We start from the raw sequence: 19452 nt of genomic DNA on the forward strand, positions 1-19452 counted from the left end.
TGAGAAAACCGGAGAGAAAGGAGAAACGTAGTATTCTTGGTAACATTGTAGCTCTAACAGGTACTTAACAACATTTGTAGTTTTTAATTTTTTTTATTGAATACTTACATAAATAGACAAGTACTTTTTCCAAGTGGCACAATCTATTGCACAGTCCTAAATCTGTTCGCAAATACAAAAACGTGGACAATTTACCTATTAAAATGTGTTTAATATGAGAACTATAATATTAAAACAGTTATATACGAAATCTAAGTTATGGATCACGTTGGCGAGCATTTTATTAAATGGAACTATTAATCAGGATTGTAAACACCGCAACATTTTGCTAAGAGTCCCTGAATGTGTTTAAGTAGAAAAAGGCCAAAGAGAGTTACACTAAACAAAAACTTGAGCAACCTAAATATAAAATTAAAGGACCAATTTTTTTGGCCTTGGCAAAATAAATAACGTTAAAATCTCTTTATAATACACAAACAATAAAACAAAAAAAATATAATAATTATATGTAAGAACTATGATCACATTTCTTGAATTAAAATACTCATTGTTCTATCATTACAACAGAAACTAAAAAGAATTTGTAGGTTTCAAACTTACATTAACAAAATAATGGAATGTTTATAATAAAAGGAAAATCTTTAATTGACTCACTCCTAAACTGTATGCACTTGACCAGATTGGTGAGTGCCTAGAGATTCGTTTTTTGTCTTCAATTCAGGGCTAGAAACTTGAATGCTTGTTTTAATACTGTTTAGTACTTCAGGGTTAGTAGTCACTGCTACTTTGCAACTGTCCAGCAAATCTTCGTTACACAGCTTTGGCTCCTCGGCGAAAGCAACTCCTTCAGAGGTCACTTCCTTGCCTAAGCCCGGTTCAGGGCTGATAACTAGATTATTCCACCAATTTGAAAATGCGCCTTTTGCTTGAGAAATTGCTCCTCCTGAAAATCTTACTTTAAGAACTCTAAGTGATGGCGGTAGTTCTAATCACGCACCGACAGCTTTACTGGTAGTAGCCACCGCCCTACCGGTCGACGTCATGGCCTGTCCTAACTTTCGACCTCCCTCAGTTGTTTGCATGGTACTAAGTAGACCAAAATTTAGTTTTTAGGTATTTAGGACAGTAAACAAAAACGTACTGGGACAATCGCAGCTTCATGTCAGCCACTGATAGTTGACCTGCGAACGGATGACCTGGATGTACCGCTAAAATGCCAGAGTGATGACTGCTTAACCACATTTTGTAGTTGTGCGTGTCTTTCCAAGTGGTCAAGAAGCTGGCGTTAAAATGGTCTGCCTCTCTGTTTCCATCTGTGTTGTTGTGATTATTTGAGTATACAGGGTGGTCCAGTTTTAAATGTCAATAATTCACCATTGGATAGCCCATCAAAAAATAAGTTCACATACATTATGTCATTTTCCTGAAAAATGCTTCCCAAGGAAAATACAGTCCATAAATGTTCAGTTTAAAAAATCAGTTTCTTGTCATAACTGTCAGACTGCTGGAGCAATTTTAATCAAATTTAGAACAATTACATATGAAATTAATATCCATTATGTGATGTTAATGACGTTTGTCGAAACTGTTTGTTTTTTTTTTTTACTTTACTTGTTCAATTTGACAAAATAACTATCTCTTATAAAATTATCATTTGAAACTTCGTTTACGAAATAATTGAGTTATTACGTTCAAAGACCCAAAACCAACCCAACCCAACTTAAAAATTGTCTTAAAATCGGTGAAAATTGACTTAAGAAGCTTAAAAAATGTCTTTGTAGCCAGTTTTCATAGTTTTCAGACAAATTGAAAGACTTTAGTTTTGAAAATTGACTTAGAAACCAGTAAATTTACTTTGAAACTGTGAAAATCGACTTGAGAGGCTTAAAAACTGTCTTTGTAGTCAGTCGTTATAGTTTTCAGAGAAGTTGAAAAACTTTAGTAGTGAAAATTGACTTGTAGCCATGAAAACTACTTTATCTAGAATTTTTGACAACAAATTAACACATTTCAACCCGAAAATTGACTTGGATACCAAAAAGTAACTCTGAACCAATGAAAAGTGACATCAAAAGCTTAAATTTTGCATTTGGAGTAAGTTTTCATAATTTGAAAATACATTTCAATATTTTAGTCTTAAATACAGGATATTGACATTAGATTCATGAAAATTGTCTTGAAGACTAACTTTTCAGGTTTTTTTATTTTGCTTTTCATTTTCTTACAACTCTGGACTATTTTTAGAGCTTTAACACTGCTTTCAGCTTGGAAAATGGAATTTCAGGGTTATCTTCACCAAGTTTTTGACATAGCACACTTAAAAAACTATTTTTATTAAATTGACTTCTAAACGCTTCACTGTGCTTTAAGACTGAAAAATTTTAAACTATTTTTTATAGTAAAAGTTAAGTTTCAGACTCTTCATTGATGAAAGTAAACAATTTTGGCATTAAATGCTACAATATTAGTCTTAAACTCTAATTTTTAGAATAAAATTAGTCCGAAAATTCGGACCGTTTCGGATTTCGGATTGTTACCAGTGTTTAATTGAATAAAAAAAAAGTTTGAATTGAATGATCAGTTTTACACTACTTATAGTCTAAAAAATTGAACGCCATAAACATTAGTCAAAAAATCCTGTTATTGACTATTTTCGGTGTACTTGTTCCAAATTTGATCAAAATTGGTCCAACGGTTTGACAGTTGTAGCAAAAAAAACATTTTTAAAATTTAATTTTGGAGGTTTGTGTCTTCCTTAGGAAGCGTTATTCAGGAAAATGACATAATGCATGTCAACTTATTTTTTGATGGGCTATCGATTGGTGAATTATTGACATTTAAAACTGGACCACCCTGTATAATGAATATGTTTTTGTACAGTCATACACAAATTACCAGGCAATCAACGGCCAACCTGTTTCAAATCTTTAACGCGATATTATGGCTGGTGGTTTATGGATAACAGCAACTACATGGTTCTATAACTTATTCTCATAAATTCCGACAATCTTATAATCTAATAACTAACCAGGTAGTGTAGAAGTCCTTAATAAACACAACAGATAAATTCTAAATTGAGTCCGAATCCACTCGTCTCCCCCTTCATAGCCGACGCCGTCCAGAAAAACATCGTGCCGTTCTTCGGACACGTGTTTCACTATATAATCAGCAAACCTTAAGTCTTCTGTAGATAAATGTAAAAACTTTCGTAGGGCCACATCTTGGCACTCTATCCTTGAATCAAAAACTCCAATTGTTACTACTCTCCCTACTGAACTAATAAAAATTACCTGCAGGTGTCGATATCGACCAACACATCGTAGAGTTGTTGTTTTTGCTTAAACAGCACGTTAGTAGCACCTACTACGTAACTCCTCACATTTACGTCAGTAAGTAGATCTAAATATGGTAAAGATAAGTACGGTAAACAAAGAGAGCCTTTAGTGAATATGGGTAAAGGAAAACCGCAATTTTCGGTATTAACTTGGGTTACGTAGTTTAAGGTGCTTTGTACCGAATCGGCCATTGTGTCCAAACTAACGTCTCGACGAAGACTGTTATTTCTTTCACACAGACCTAAAAAAAATAATCTAAAATCCTTGCCACTTCACTACCTAAATATTGTACAATTAGTTTCCTCTTTGCTACCAAACGAAGCAGATTCCGTTATTTCAATACCGTTTTCTACAGGTTCCAGTTTGACACATTCATTATCTGTGACCTCTGCATTTATTATTTTGGAATCCACTTTAGGGGATTTATTATCATCTTGGCTGCACCCATTTTGAACTATACTTTTAGCAGAAAGATCTACTGGAGAATCCTCATCGGAAAATTCCGGCATTGGAGACATTGGCCTTGACAATCTTCAAACATATATCCAACTTTAGATCTTATACTACATTTCGAGTTGCTCACCTAATACAAGCTGCTTGCTTTAACCCTTTTTCAATCATTTCAGGGAATAATGAAACTAGAGTTAATATAGTAGAACACAAAGGTAGAACGGGAGACTTGTAAAACATTACCCGTCTCTCCAGTAGAAGCAATTTAAACAAAAGAAGAGCCTTATGTTTCCATTGCAATATAAAATCTCTAGCTGACAAACCTAACATTAAATTTAGGTATAAATTCTCACATTCCATACCAGGAAAGCCAGTAAATCTTACCTACAAAAGCTTGCTGTCTAGTATCTGCCTGACTCATTACAGCATTTAAGTGGTGAAAGGTGTCTTCTAAAATAGAAACTTTACTAAAATCCCCCTCGTCAAAATATGCATGGGTAATCAATGCCATTTTCACTTGAATTTGTCCATATAAAGGTATCCTACTCAACACACAAACTGATTTTTGAACCGTAGTTCGCGTAATATCTGATGTGCGGTTCTTTAATTTCTACAAAAACATGTTGTGTACAAACCAACAACTGTGAGTAAACCTTCAAAAACATACTTCTACTGGTATTTGTCGAAAACAGGAAATTCCAAATACAGTTTCTTTTGAATTGGTTAAGCTAGGCAAGTGGAAAAAAACAGTGTCATCTTCATAGTTGTGCGATCCGTCTGGTAGCGCTAAAGTTGGTAAATACTTCCACCCTGCCGGGCATTCATTGGGGGCGCCAGGAACAAGAGGAGGAAAAGAATATTCCACCTGCAGGAAGAATATATTATTTAAGTTTTGTTTGAAATGTCTCATAAATTTAATGTTTTTGAAATTTAGTGAAACAAAAACAGTAAGAAATAAAGCAGATAAATATGAAGCAGTTGGCTGATTGGGATAATTTTATTTGATGGGAGTAGAGATGGAAATGGCCTTTCTTCACCGGTCTACATTAGTTTCACTGCTTTATCATGTTGTGTGAATTATTTTTGTGTAAAGGCTTCTGCACAGGCTATTATCTGCAATAAACTTTACACATGAAAATCTTGGTGATTTTATTTGACTTTGGTTAGAAGACAGTTTTACAAACAAACCCAAATAATAAGTGAGTAGCTATAGAAATTAAATTTTCTTCACTGATCAGTTAATATTGCAACTAAAACTCTCACCAACAATCCATTAAAAAAAAAAGCAGAATCTGCACTTCAGAAACATTTACAGGTTTCACTTTCACACAATTTTTCATATTTCTGTTGATGTAGTGCTTCAGGTAATCTTGTAAAAGATTTTTAACAATAATGTAATCTTGATGCTTCTCTTAAATAGTTTCAACTGAACATCATTTTAGACTCTATTCAGATCAAAGAAATTAGTTAAAATACTATTTATAGACTTTTATTCTCGCTTTTATTAATAGTTTAATGAATCACCACCAAACAGACATATTTGAAGTGATAACAACAAAAGTGACTAAGACCACACTTATTTAAATATTAATGTTAAATGATAAACACCTTACAAATAAGTCAAATGCCCTAACTTATATGAAAATTACATTGTTTCTAATTATTTTCAGGTATTTAAACTCTTTCTTTTCTATTTTTTCAAAAGTTTTATATGGGGGGTCACTTTTGCTCTTAATGCCTCATTTCAAAGATCAATTTCTGGGTACTGCTAATTAATTAATATGCCTCCCAAAGCCTGTGTCTGTTCTAAAATAACAGCAGAGTTGCTGATGTATGTAGGCATTGCATTTATTTATTTATTTACATTACAACTTGGTTCTAACACTGAAGTGACTGAAGTACTGAAAACCATATAACAAAACCCCCATTCTCTGTACTAGTGTGTCAGTTTAGTCTCTGTGTTTTATTGCTTCTCAACTTACTTATCTGATACAGGCTTCATTATAATGCATGCAATAATTGCATACTCAACTGAAACCTCTAGATAACAGTGTGAACACTAAATTCTTAAAGCAAGTGTTTAATTAATATATTAGTGGGTTTACTCACTTGGCAGCCCTTTTTGTGATGGAACCCCACTACTAGAACGTACAAAATCGGGTTCTCCGGATCGTCCATGTTTGGTCACTTTTTCTAGGAATGGTGCACAGCATTAAAATCAACAAAATAGCTGGCGGCTTTCTGAATTGTACTATTGATATTGATATTTTACTTTAATTTCAAGGCAAAATGATAACAAAAGTCAAGAGTGGAAATCGCTTGTTGACAACTTGCAGTTATTGACAATAACAAACGAAGCTAAACAGCTGTTTTCCAGACTGAATGAAGTAACCATCTGACATTGCTCATGCTTTTCAATAAGCTGATCATGTGATCAATAAATTGTAAAATGATTTTATATCAAATGTAGGTGTGGTTGCATAACACTAACCTAGCGGTGGACTGTTCAGAAACAGAAATTCAGCAATTTTATAATGGAGTTATTTAGTGCACAATGGTTGCCTATCTTTTTTTGGCTATTAATTTAATTACCACTAGAAAACAACGATTTCAATATTCAACCCTTACATACAAACAAAAAATTATTTATAATTTTTTCTACTAGAATTTTTTTTTAGAACTTTTAATTATAAAAATATAATTTGAAAATTGGTGAAAGGCGATTACTTTGTCAGCGTGCAAACAGAGGGCGGTCTAGCGCCAATGGGCCGGTATAATAGTTTGTTTATTTTCCCACTGAACACGGCCGATTTCCCGACCGACAGTTCTGTCACCGTCACCTAAAATCCTTTGCTTACATTAGACATCTCCTATGCTGAAAACATTTTGCTTTACAAAAGTAGATCAATTTGTGATAGGATTGAATGAACTGTCATCTTTTTTCCGGTAATTTGAAGGCCAAAGGGCCGTTTTCGACCCGTCCGAGCTGGTAAAATCGTCGCGGTTCAGTGTAAAAAAGTGCAAAACGTCGTTATCTGGGTGATTTGTTGACCAACAAACCGTTTAAATTGCCCTGTAAAAAATAATCGGCAACTGGCAATCAGTCGCCATCTTTCTCTCGCGAGTTTTTTTCTGTGATTGTATTAGTTAATTTTTTTGGAAAAGTTTTTATACTTTCTACTTTTTGGATTCCCCTATCGAAAACCACGTTTTTCTCACTGGTTTAATAGGAAACTTGAGCAAACACAGAGTAAGTACCTACAGTTTTCATATTCCAAATCTTAAAAAAATGTAGTAAATTCTATTGATGTAGGTATTTAAATACGGAACATCATTTGTACACCTGGATGTGCTTTTTATGTCTAGGTATGAGGTATTGAAAGATTCAAGTACAAAACATTTGGGAAAGACCTTTGATAGTTTAGTTTTTTACCTGGTTCTTATACCCTTGATAATAAGGTTCTTCTTGTCCTTGCCTGTATTTACCTATATCCTCTTAAGGGCTATTCAAGGGTTTGTGGGGCTTTGTAAGGTACTCCTGGCTTAAAAACTAAGGCTAGTTTAAGCCAAAAAGTTGTTTTTGTTTTGAAGTAAATTAGTTAAATTCCTTTTAGTGGGTATTGGATATTCATAAAGTTTTCCTCTAGGTTTTGCTAATTCTACTACTACCTAATGTCTGATCAAACACAATTACATTGCTTTCACCTATTTGAATTTAGTTTTAAAGTACCTATGCAACTAAACCCAAGATTGAACCTTACTTTTCCAAAATTCCAATATTAATGTTGTTATTGCATTGTTATACTTTAAGCCAAGTTTAAATTAAGCCTGACTGACTTTTAAAATCAAACTCAACTTAGGCTTGGCTTAAAATGAGATGGTGCAAATGGGGGTTTGTTGTGATTTCAATGTGACAGGTCAGGTGCAAAAAATCTATCTTATCTAAACTTATCTTTTACCCCAAATAAGTGATAATTGAATAAGGTTAAATAATTTGTCAAAGTACAAACAACTTTAAAACTTTGGCCTCTTTTGTCATTTGTCAACTGTCAAATTATGTTATTGTGACATCCTGACATTACACTTGCTTTCCATCTGGCAGAGAAGATATGTAAATGGTTTAGTTTTTGCTTTATTGCAGTATAACTCTCTATAATTTTATAAGAAACATTCCTACTAGTTTTTGCATTTAATTAGCTTCTAAGAAAGCTGCAAGTCCTTCACCAAACTGTCAGTAACTTTTTGATTTTGTTAGTGATTTCCATAATATGGTGAAAAAAAACAAAGTAATAAAATGAGATGACCTAACCACTTAATAGCTTAGGAAAGGTGATTGGCGGAGAGGGACAATAAGTTGCTAATCTAAATTCTTTTCCAATGTTTGGTTTATTCTACATAAACTTCTTCAGGGCTAGGGAAGAAAGTTGATGTCAAGCTAGCTAGCAACTTATTGTCCCTCTCCAAAAATCACCTTTCTAATTGTAACTAATATGGACGCAATTCCAATAAAACGTACTTAATAGAATAGTTCTGATTCCTTTCTTATCTATTTAGTCATGACTTTAGAATAAAAAGAATTTATTCTAAACTACTAAAGTTACATCTATCAGTCTTCTTTCAATCTTTATGTGTCCCACTAGATCTGTGTAAATATAATTAAAATAAAATTAAAATCCAGCAGGTCTGTCAAGGTCAATTATTTATTCTAAGATTGTTGTCTGTGTAGAGTGTTTATTGTAACTGCCAGATCAGGATGCAATATACATATAATATGTAATCAAATACGTAAAATTTTATTGAATATTAATATTTAACTTGCGTTTCAGGGTCAAATGGAGTCGCGAAAAGGCGTTCCGCGAAATGACAGATAACCGGAGTTTCTCTGGAGGCGGTAAGTTTGGTCTTGCCTTATCGATTGTATACATAAGCCTTGCAACTAAAAATAGAACCCCTTCTGTTATTTCTTTACAAATATTTTCTGTGATTTCTTCAGCTGCAACGATATGTGGGGACTTATTTATGTTTAGACCAAAAAACAGATTTTTCTATCTAGAAGTTTAATTAATTAAATCTTAAGGTAAATTTGTTCCAATCCTCAAAATGGCTCAGGAAAGGGAAGAAAAAAAATCCTTAAGTCCTTAAGTTTCATGGTTTATATGTTACCGTTTGGTTTTACTTAAACATCAATCTGAAGTGTAGGATGTCAATGCTAATTATTGTATAGATTCAACAAGAGAAATAATAATGAAGAATTGAGAGTAAAAGTGAGAGACGAGAAAGAAGATTTGAGCATATTTGGTCTTTGTGGTTTTGCAACGTGGATGAAACGTTTACCTTTTAGGAAGTTTGGCAACGTGGCGTATAATCGGGTGCATCTTCGGCAGTGAGCCACTTGTTGCGTTTTGCGCTGACCAATGATGTGCGGTCGCGCGGGCCCGATTGCGATTTCCTCCTCGTTCCCGACAATGCGCTCTTGTTATTTGCCGCTTTCAGCCTTCTTCGCGGATTTGCCGGTTGCGAGGGAAACGTTTTCGATAGGATTTCTACCATCGATATTCTAAACGATGTATCACCATATGTAACATAATATGTAACAAAAGTTGTCAAATAAATCAGCTGAGGCAAAAATCATACAAACATGGCATTAGAACGTCACATTTGCCTACAGTAACTCGCAAAGTTTTTGTGATATCTAATTCAAGTTTTGTGCGTATAGTATTTTCTATTGAATAATATTTTTAACAGTATTTCAGTTAGTTGTCCAATTAATTATTTTTAAGGAAAACTTCTCCGTCTTTGAAATGTTGATGTTATATCGCCGTGTTCTCCGATCTGGAAGGATCACGCCACAAACAGAAGTACTCAGAAGAATCGCCAAACAACAAGAAGTCAAATTCACGATAAAGAAAAGGAAACTGGAATGTTTTCGCCATCTGATGAGACACGACAAATATCGCTTTAAGCAGCTTATCCTTCAGGGCAAGGTGGAGGGTAGAAGGGGTTTGGACTGTCATCTATACAATTGTTTAGACAAGCTGCTAATAAAATTCGAATTGCCATATTAATAACCAAAGTCCAAATAGGATAAGGCAATTGAAGAAAAAGAATATTTAAAAAGTAGCAACAAAGATATTTGGTAATCACTAACGTTACCTTTTTATCAAGCATTTTTCGACAATTCTTCAAATTCGGCTAATTTTTTATCGTAAACGGGATTATCTGTCCACTGATATTCTGTTGGTCTGAATTAAAAGCTGGAAAGATCGCGTAAATGCGGAGTAATACTCCGAGTCGACAAGAACGGATGTAAATCGTGGACCAGAGTATTCAGGGTCGCTATTTAGCACACTTGGGCTTTCGACGGTTTGGCTGTTGTCCATTAATACCACTCAAATGCGTTTTTCCCTTTTTTAACAGTTATATAATGGCAAAAATGCGTGAAAACCTTGGAAACCAAATCAGGACAATTAATACTACAGCATGTCTTTCTTTTCGAAAAATTGCTTGAAACATAAGGGAAAAACACCCACATAATCCTACAATTTTATAAATATTAATAATTATTCAACCAGCAGTTAGCAAACGATAATTATTATTCTATTAAATACAATGAGTGTCGCAAGGAACCACGATATGCAACGCTCTCTCGGACCGCAGGTTTAACGTTTGGCAGTCTTTACATTTTTTAATTCAGTGGTTCGTCCTCTTGTTGTTAGTATGTCGATGGAAACGAGTGTCAAGGCAAATTTAGCAAACAGAAGGAACAACACGGTTTGCCAATTGCCAACGTGAAACTGAAGAGGGCGCTAATTTTGCTTGGCGTGTCACGTTTTGGCCTTCCTCTTCTTGTTGCCGTTTTTGCGCACTTGGAAACAAAATGAGGGGATTGACGCTGTCGACGATTTAATAAAATTTTGTTTTCGAAAGCAATATTTTCCTTTTCCAAAAGGAAAACACTGCTTTTTTGATGTTTTTTTTTCTGAAAGGGGCGATTTTGGTTATAATCACATAACCCCTCATATTCGCCATTCTATTAGTAAAAATAAGTTTAATATTATAGTTTTTAAAAATGTAGTTTTATTGGATCACGTCAAGGACATTTGAAGTTCAAATTAATAAATCATATAAACTCGCTTCGGAGTTGTATAAGCTGCAGCTCTATGGATGATCGTATGTATTACCACAACCCGGACTATTATATACATATAAAGCTAGTTTCGAAATACACATACGCATATAAAATAAAATGCGCACATCGTGCCCGATCTAATCGGGACACAAGACACCCTGATCGATTCCCAGGTGCATGCATACAGTGCCAACGGAGTCGGTGATGGCAGTGGCGGTTCGCGGGGGGGAAGGCAGGGTGGTGGCACAAAAGGGGGACCGCTCGTTGAAGGGGTTTTTTGGGGGGGCCGCGACTACCTCCTGTCGCCCCCTCGTTGGTCCCTCCGGTTTCCGCAGCCCCGTCGGAGACTCTTATTGACCCGATCTCGCTGGATGTTAACGGAATCCTGCTGGATGTTGTTTCTGCCACCGAATGTGGCCACAACGGTGGGGATTTGTTCATTTTGTAGCGTTTCTATCCACCTGGACAAACGTTTGCTTTTCCTTATTCAATCCGGTCAAGCTAACTGGTTCATTTAGCTAAGACTGTTTTTACACCAAACACAAAGGAACTAGGGTTGCAAGTTGTAATATGTATTTCGAACTCTCCCTCAACCCTTACTTTGAATTTTTTATGGAAAGCACGCAGAACCCCCTTTTTTACATTGCATATAAAAAAGGGTATCATATTTACTAAAATTATGTAGAAATGCTCTCTATTGCAGGTAGTAAGTATATTATTTAAAAGTGCAATTTGATAGTAAGAGTCGCGGTTTGTGCACGAAACTGAAGGCGCCTGCTAGGCGAGGGATGGCGCAGAATGTAATACTTTTTGTTTCTTTAAAGTTTTATAAGAAAATCGATATGGCATGAAATTTACTAGATGTTGCAGGGCGGTGTCTTTCGGTAAGATTTCGTTTTACATTTTATTCGGATATTTTAATCTTGTCTACACGCGGTAAATTTCCTACAGTTACGTGGTTGCTCCTGCAAGTTTTACTCGAAATCTTTCAAACCTGATTGTTCTATCAATTGAAATAGGTTCAAAAACCACTAACGTAGAATAAATACTTTAACCTGAGTACGTAAAATAACAACAGTTTATTAGCTGAAAGTTTTTGTTGTAAAGAACAAAGCCAACTTTCCTTAATTCTTCTGCTTGTAAAACAACAAACGCCCCATAGTCATCGTTCAATCTCGCCGAACTTCGACGCCCTTCGAGATAACCATCCAGGTTTCCCTTAATTCGACCGTTTCCCTAAACTTCCGATTCGCCCTCAACTGGGTCAATCTCACTCGACGGCGCCCTTTGCGCTTTCGAACACTGAGGAAATTTTAATCACCTTTAAACCAGACGATTTGCTTTGAAACACTTTGTATTTTGTTCATATTTATAGACAAATATTTATTGAAATTGTATGCATTTTTAGTTGAGTTGACTTTTTTTGGTCTAAACTTTATTCCTCGAATTCTTCTGTCAAAAGTTATTAGGGTGATTGTGAAACGGGGGCTTAAAGCCATATTTTACGTGAGTCATACTTGAATTAATGCAGGTTTGATCACTAAAGGAAGAATCGAAAATAAGTATAAATCAATATTTGCTTTAGAATAGAAACGCATCTCTTTCCTCGGGCATCCTAAAAACATGAGCCTTATTTAGAAAGAAAAGTATATAAGCGACGTTTGGGGTTTACATAGCACGTTATATAATTCTTCCGATCGATAAGACACCGTCTCTGAATGCACAAAATGCTTCTGGCTTGGGCTTCCCTTTACATCCCAGGAATAATATAATTTTCCTTAGAGTTTAGGACGTGATGTCGTGTTACCTTACACTCACGGTAATTTCAGTTTTCGGCCAAATTTTACACGCTTATCGTCGCAGTTATATTTCAATTGTATGTTTAAGGGTAGTATAACAGTTTTTAGGCTTACTTGAGGTTGGGGATTAAGTCATTTTACTGCAGGGCTTTTAACTTGCGAGTCTTGCGACTAAACGTGGATGGATTGAAGTTCTTTTGGAGTTTAACTGGATAATGATAGATGCCCTTAAGAGGGTTTCACTTAGAGACGAAATTTTAGCGAGAATTTATTAGAGTGTTTACAGTGTCTGTTTTATTTTAATTTATTCCGACAAAAAGAGATATACAGTGTTACTACAGCGTTAATACTTTGACCAGAATACGCCTTAAGTTTACAGCTATGGTAAACTAGACTGTTGTCAGTGTTTAGCAGGTTTTTGCTCACTAAAAGCCCAATCAAAAAAAATGTATTTTGCAAAATTGTAGCTGTGTGTTTGTCAATTGCTCAAAAATAAAAGGAAAATGATCAGTCAAGGAGAGGTGATTTTATTGAGCCTCTGTTTGAAATCAACGCACACAGGTTCGAATTTTATTCGAATAGCTGGAACACATCCCGCTTTATATTTAGAAAGAAATGTACATGGGCGACGTTTGGATTTTACATAGCACGGTTATATACTTGGCCCGAACGATCGATAAAACCCCGTCTCTCTGTTCTGTATACACACCCTGCAGCTCTCTCATTCAATTCATTACATAAATCCCAAATTACTCCACACCACCGCAAAGTGGACGGCTTTGCCTCGTAACGGCAACGGCAGCATCACACAGCCCAGCCAATTGCGTTGTTTTATTTCACTCCATACTATATACATAAAGGTCGAAACGACCTCACCGTGTCTTCTTGTTAGACTATTGATTTTCGGACGTCTTATATCCGAGAATCCATACTTAATGCGTAAACATGTACATGCCTAAATTCAGTTCGGTGTTGTGTCTAAATACGGTAAGTTTCTCTTTTCAATCTTCTCTCTCTCTCTGGTATACAGAACATTCTAGTGTTCACGTACTACCATGTCACTGTCCATACGTTTTCTGTAAGTTTAGCAATACTCTCTTAGGTTGATCCAACAAAAAAATAGAATAACAATAGGAGATCTTCATAGTTGAATACAAGTAACAGACTATTTATGTACAGGGCTAAGTTACTGGATCAAAATCTGTTATGCAAGTTTTATTTTGAAAGTAAGTCTAGCTGCAATAAGAAAGAGTGATGTTGCTGTTTGGAATGTTGATTTGTTAACAACCTTCTGAGATTAAACTAAGTTGATGGAGATCGAAGAAGCAACTAAAAAAGATCACTTTTATGAGTGGTACCCCAGGCCAACTATGAGGCAATATGTCAGACAATTAGAGATATCAAGATATATGTTGTGCTATTACCCTGTATAATGTCAGTTTTCCAAAGAACTGACGGTTACAACTAGTGAACGTCTCCTCAAATAAATTGATTCATTTAGTCTCAAGGGATCTAAAAGTTTCCTTTGTTGAATGTTTACTGTTTTAAGGGCAAGAATACCTTGATTGGTGATATTTCTTATCGTAAATGGCAATGTTCGTCTCTTAGATTAGGTTTTTGTAGGGATTTCTTATAGTAGAAGGTTTCATACCCATCTGACCTAACGACAAAAAGTCGTCTGAAAAACTGTATATGGTGATAAAAAAAACATAATTAACAAAATCGACAAAATACTATTGTTTGACGTTAATATTTTTACCTGTTGAGTACCTGATTTAACAGATATCTTCTATGACAATTATACAAAATGGTGTTTACCACAATACGTTTTAAATGGACTTTCAGCACAGCGTCCAGATTATATTACTCGATTTTCTTACATTGGGAAAATACATTTTTTTGGAAACAGATTTCAAAACGATTGTGTATTAAGGTAAATCTTCGCGCTAGGAAATAAGAAGAAGACCAATAGGACCAAAAAACAACGGAGTTTGATCCATTCCGGAAAAGCAGGATGACAGAATTTGGATCTTCTCGTAATGATTGGCACATTGGAAAGAACAGCCGGTTAGTGAGTGGAGAAGGGCAAGAAGCTGCAGATAGGACAAGAAAAGACTCCTGTTGGGCTGCTGATGGATTACTGTGGTGGCAACAGTATCTGCTCATAAGTCATTGATGGTGACGAAGCAGAAGTTTTTAGACAGAAAAAAGTCCTCAAAACCTACCCTGCTGAGATATTGTGACTTCCATTTAGAACAGATGACAGGTTTAGTCTTAAATTTTTCTGCTAGTACAAGGTGGTTGCTTGACAATATGCAAAGTATGTATTTCTATTGATCCTGTCACTGCACAAATTGCCGCAGTGCTAATTACCATAATTTCAAAACGGATTCTTGTATTCACTTTTTTCGCAACGGTTGTGTCTATCGTTACAAGAGATCTATATCAGTAACTTCAGTGGGGAACCTAAAATGGCGACCGATTAAATTAAGTGAAGTGATCCGTTTGAAACATCGAACAGAGCAGCCACAACGGCATAAGCAAGAAATCGCCCTTAACTTTAACGCCGATCCGGTGAAAAAAAATGCCCGTCGCGCCTGTCAAAACGCGCTGGCAACGTCGCTGAATAATTTTCCTGTGACCGAAAATCGAGGTCGCGTAGTCGTAGTGCACCGGCGACTACGTAACCGCGCGGTTGTGCTACGATGTTGAGCGACATACTGTAGAATATCGTCCGTACGTATATTTTCGCTGGCGCGAGTAAGACGGTTGAATGATAAATGTTGTTCTGTCTTTGTCGACGGGATTTGTTCAAGTATCTTTGGAAGAGATCCGCCCCGATTGCTCGTAGTTAATCCATTATGTACTTTCGGAGATGTAAACTTGGTCGCAGCTGATTTTAATATTGACTTGATCGCGATCAGGATTTTTTTTGTTATGGAAGTGAACTTTTGTTGTTGGGTTTCCAAAGGATTTTTGATGGAGAATTGGTAGAATGCCATGGCTGTGCTTAGATCATCTTTTGGTAGGTATGGCTTTGATTATTCAGTTAGTCAATGAGTCTCCCACTAAAAGTTAAACAAATATTTGCAATACAACTAAGCGCCCTTCATTAGCGTTTTATCAATTTGCCACTTGATGCAGAAACCATACATTCCATTCGGTCAAACAAAGACTTTCCGATCTTCCTCATATTCAGTGGTAATAAGCCTATCAGGTCTAAGAGCAAAGACCGGTTTCAGGTGAGTTGCCTCTTTGCATAGAAAAGCTATAAGAGCGGTAGCCGAGCAATAAGTTCTATTTGCCGTAAGCAAGAAAAACAACAACGAGTAAGTGTAGTCTTGAGCGGTTGATGAACTGAAGCAGCTATTAAAACTACACTGTTTCACATCTCGAATTACGGTACCGGACTCATCAGGTCAACGTGAACGTTACTAAAGCGTTTTGCTTCAATTCCGCGATATTTTCGTTCTTTTCATGACTTGCTTTCACCTGGGGCATTTGCTTAAACATAGCCAACTGTTGTAATCGAGCCGTTTTATGTGAAGTAACCTTGACTTCAGTCGCTTCGTATTTATTGTATCTTGGGTATGTTGGTACAAAGTTGGGATTTACTCCCACCATCTACCTGTTTTGCACAAGATCATTTAAATTTATATTGTGTTAAGGTGGTACTTGCAGCATTGTCTTTGTTCTAGTATGAGGGACACTGATCACTTTTACTGTGAATCATTACCAAACCACTAAATTCAAATATAAGTAGATAATCTGTACAAGAGTAAAAGTATTAACAAGCTCATTTGTATTGTCATAGCGCCATCTTGTTGAAGTCAGATTACATCAAGTATGTACAACTAGTCGATAATAATTACTAATGTGACTGCATAGGTATTGACTTTCCGAGTATGAATCAACGTGGGAGCATTGTTATTAACGTCCAACGGATATTCAGTCGAGACAAGCTCATTGTGGGAAGTTATTGACGTAGCTGGTGAAAATTGGCCAGGTTTGATTTGAGACTAGATTGGCAATAAAGTAGGACTGATTTATTTGCTGATGAAGATTGAATTGAGGGACGTGCGCCACTGTTTCCCGGCCAGGTTAAACATAACGAATCCGTCATCGGGTTGAAAATTGTCGGGGGCGTGCGGGCATCCGAGGGGGGAAAATCGAGATTCTCTCACTCGCGTCGATCTGGCCTGGGTACAGTCGCGTTAAGAGTCGGTGCGACATCACATTCTCACGGCCGCTTCTCCGCCAACCGAGCTATGTATACATCCTGAAAATGTCGGCTCCTAGGTCCTCGTCCCCCCCGATCCCTTCCAAAACGCCACCCGCCGACCCCCCCGGATCCTGCACCCACGGCCTTTCGTTAAATGGGAAAATTCCACGTCAATAATCTAACTCTATGCTCACTGCGGCCTTTCAGTCGGTTTTCATGTTCATATATCTTGTTTTGGGTTTTCCTCAAACAGAAAATCTTGATATATCAAGTTTTGAACTAAGTAGGAAAAAATCATAACTGTAAACGACATTGTCAAAGGAAAAATGTTTCTTCATATTACAAGTAACCAAGCAAGTAACATTAAGACCAAATCAATTAATATTTAGGTCAAATTCGAAATTGCTTCTACACTCATTAATTTGCAGTGATCTCATATATCTGCAGCTTCTCGATGTAGAAATGATGATTATCTAGCATTATGATGATTAGAGAGAGTATTACCAGTGTCATTGGACCGTCCTTTCTAGCTTAATATGTAGACGGATATCAGAAGTTTGTTTTAATCAAAACGATATACATAAGAAAAACGAGTTGAGACCAAAACAGTGATCCACATTTACACTTTGTTCATCTCTGTGAGAAAATGCACAAAACAAACTTGCAGCCTAGTCTTTCATGTTCGCAGTTTTCAACAATGTGATATAGTCAAACAACAATGTTTCACCATCAGCAATTTCAACTTAACCGTATAATGATCATATGTCGGAAAGTCTGTATTAAATAGGCTGCAAGCAGTGAAAACCGGTTTTACAAAAACTTCTTTCTGATGCGCCCCATTTGAATTCCGATGTATTGGAAGAACTGCAGTGGTTTCTTGACCAGCAAAGTCAGTTCACTTTAACTTCTTTTTTTGTTGTTTTGTTCATCTGGACATTCCTAAAACTTCTTAGTCATTGTTGCATTCATCTTGAGTCTATATCAAACTTTATCCAACTTAAAACATCACATTTTTAAGTCAGATCACTAGTTAATTCACCGGTAATCTCAGAGGATCATTAGACTCACTGTTATATGTTAAGCCATTGCTTAGCAAAAATCTTCGTTAGATATGTGCTAACAACAATTTTGGTCCTAAATTGGTGTCTTCATCTTCTTAAAACCTGTTAGTGGCTATTGATAGAACGCTCTTATCTAGGTTGTTAAAACCAATACTTTTTAATAGATAAAATAATAAGTTTGACACCAATGAGAATAAAATAATAATAATAGCGCGAGATATTGACGAAACTATTTGACCTTCGAATTGACCTTTCAATATTATCTCATTGTTAAAATGAAAGTCACAAGTTACTATATGGAAAAGTTGATTTATAAAGAAATTTCTATTTTATCTTTGCAAAGTCATTGATGTAAAAGAATTAGCCTTACTACAAAGACTTATTATAGAAAATTGATTCATGTTCTGAGAGGAGTTAGAATATGTATAAAGGTTATGCATTAAGTTATATGGTTATAATAGTGCTTGGAATCTTCAAATAGTACTTTCCGTTCTAAGTTTAAAACAGTTTCAGTTACATTACTAGAATATTGTTAAGTAGTACATAGTAGTAATGATTGCAACCTTTTATAACTTCCAACTAGTCATGAAGTTGAGAATATGATTTTTTCAAGAGTTTTCAAAAAGTTCTCATGACAATGAAAAATAGAGAAAGGACAAAAACAGTGAGATCTCTTTCTCTCTCGAATATAGGGCACCAACCTGTCGACGAGTCGCCGACTGCACCCGAGGGCGTCGCTCGTTCACAGAAGGGAAAACTTGAATCAGAATCAGCGGGGCGCGTCCATTTTTTTGGGGGCGCTTCCGTGGTTTAGGCAGATTTTTCGTGTACGACTGGGAACGAAATGGTTTTTGCCATAAAAGTTATGGGAGCACACTACGTAGGTCGTAGCCGGAGCAATTTGTCGGCTCGCCATGCCGTTAAACCTGATACTCGCACTTTTCTCGTTTTCGTACTTCATTTGTTCGAAACGTTGCTATGAGCATGATTCCCATCAAGTCCGTTGACCTTTTGGTATAGTAGTTGATCGGTGGGATTTGAATTTAAGTCCAATGTGTTTAACCTCTGTGTCTGTCGTTTTTCCTACGGCCTTTAAGCTTGCTGCCGTGCCGCTTATTTAACATTGCGTTGTAATAATCACCCAGAAAATATTTACTTACAGGCAGTCGTTGTTATATCAGTTAAGTTCAATCTGTGGCTTAGTTAGACCAGAAATTTGAAACATCAGGAAATGAACAGATAAGAATTACTTTTACATATTGACTGCTGTGACTGGACTGCATTGAGCAACAAAATCTTTTACTCATTCTGGAATGGTCAGAGAAGATCAAGATGAAGAGAATAATACTATAGTATGTATATATTGGCTTCATGCATGTAAATCTTGTACGGCTATTGAAATGTAATGTTACAATTTATGAGTGGAGTTGTGAGTTGATAATAGTTATCATTCATC

General features: G+C 35.9%; 2 protein-coding genes across 9 annotated transcripts in view; one reads left to right on the plus strand and one right to left on the minus strand.

Annotated features, from left to right (window-relative positions):
- Positions 1-73: 73 nt before the first annotated feature.
- Positions 74-6111, minus strand: LOC145728078 (late secretory pathway protein AVL9 homolog). Its single transcript, XM_081978065.1, has 10 exons — positions 5895-6111; positions 4453-4650; positions 4170-4395; positions 3919-4108; positions 3628-3866; positions 3291-3576; positions 3029-3234; positions 1142-1313; positions 998-1086; positions 74-943 (listed from the first exon to the last, which is right to left on the minus strand). Exons 1-10 carry the CDS (start codon positions 5961-5963, stop codon positions 657-659), a joined length of 1962 nt encoding a protein of 653 aa, XP_081834191.1. The 5' UTR covers positions 5964-6111; the 3' UTR covers positions 74-656.
- A 511-nt stretch (positions 6112-6622) lies between these two features.
- Positions 6623-19452, plus strand: part of Tlk (Tousled-like kinase) — a 52318-nt gene continuing 39488 nt past the window's right edge. For 3 of the 8 annotated variants that reach the window (XR_014177990.1, XM_081978054.1, XM_081978050.1), the window contains exons 1-2: positions 6623-7035; positions 8612-8676. Coding sequence is in view for 7 of the 8 variants with exons in the window: in XM_081978054.1 (XP_081834180.1) it covers positions 8646-8676 (31 nt within the window). In the remaining variant the exon portion in view is untranslated. Of the gene's footprint in view, positions 7036-8611; positions 8677-15391; positions 15739-19452 lie in introns of those variants that run through there. The other 5 variants (XM_081978053.1, XM_081978057.1, XM_081978055.1 and 2 more) reach the window with 3 other exon arrangements.

The sequence above is a fragment of the Ips typographus genome, linkage group LG4 (assembly GCF_016097725.1).
Source record: "Ips typographus isolate SLU linkage group LG4, UJ_Ityp_2.0, whole genome shotgun sequence".
NCBI classification, from domain to species: Eukaryota; Metazoa; Arthropoda; class Insecta; order Coleoptera; family Curculionidae; genus Ips; species Ips typographus.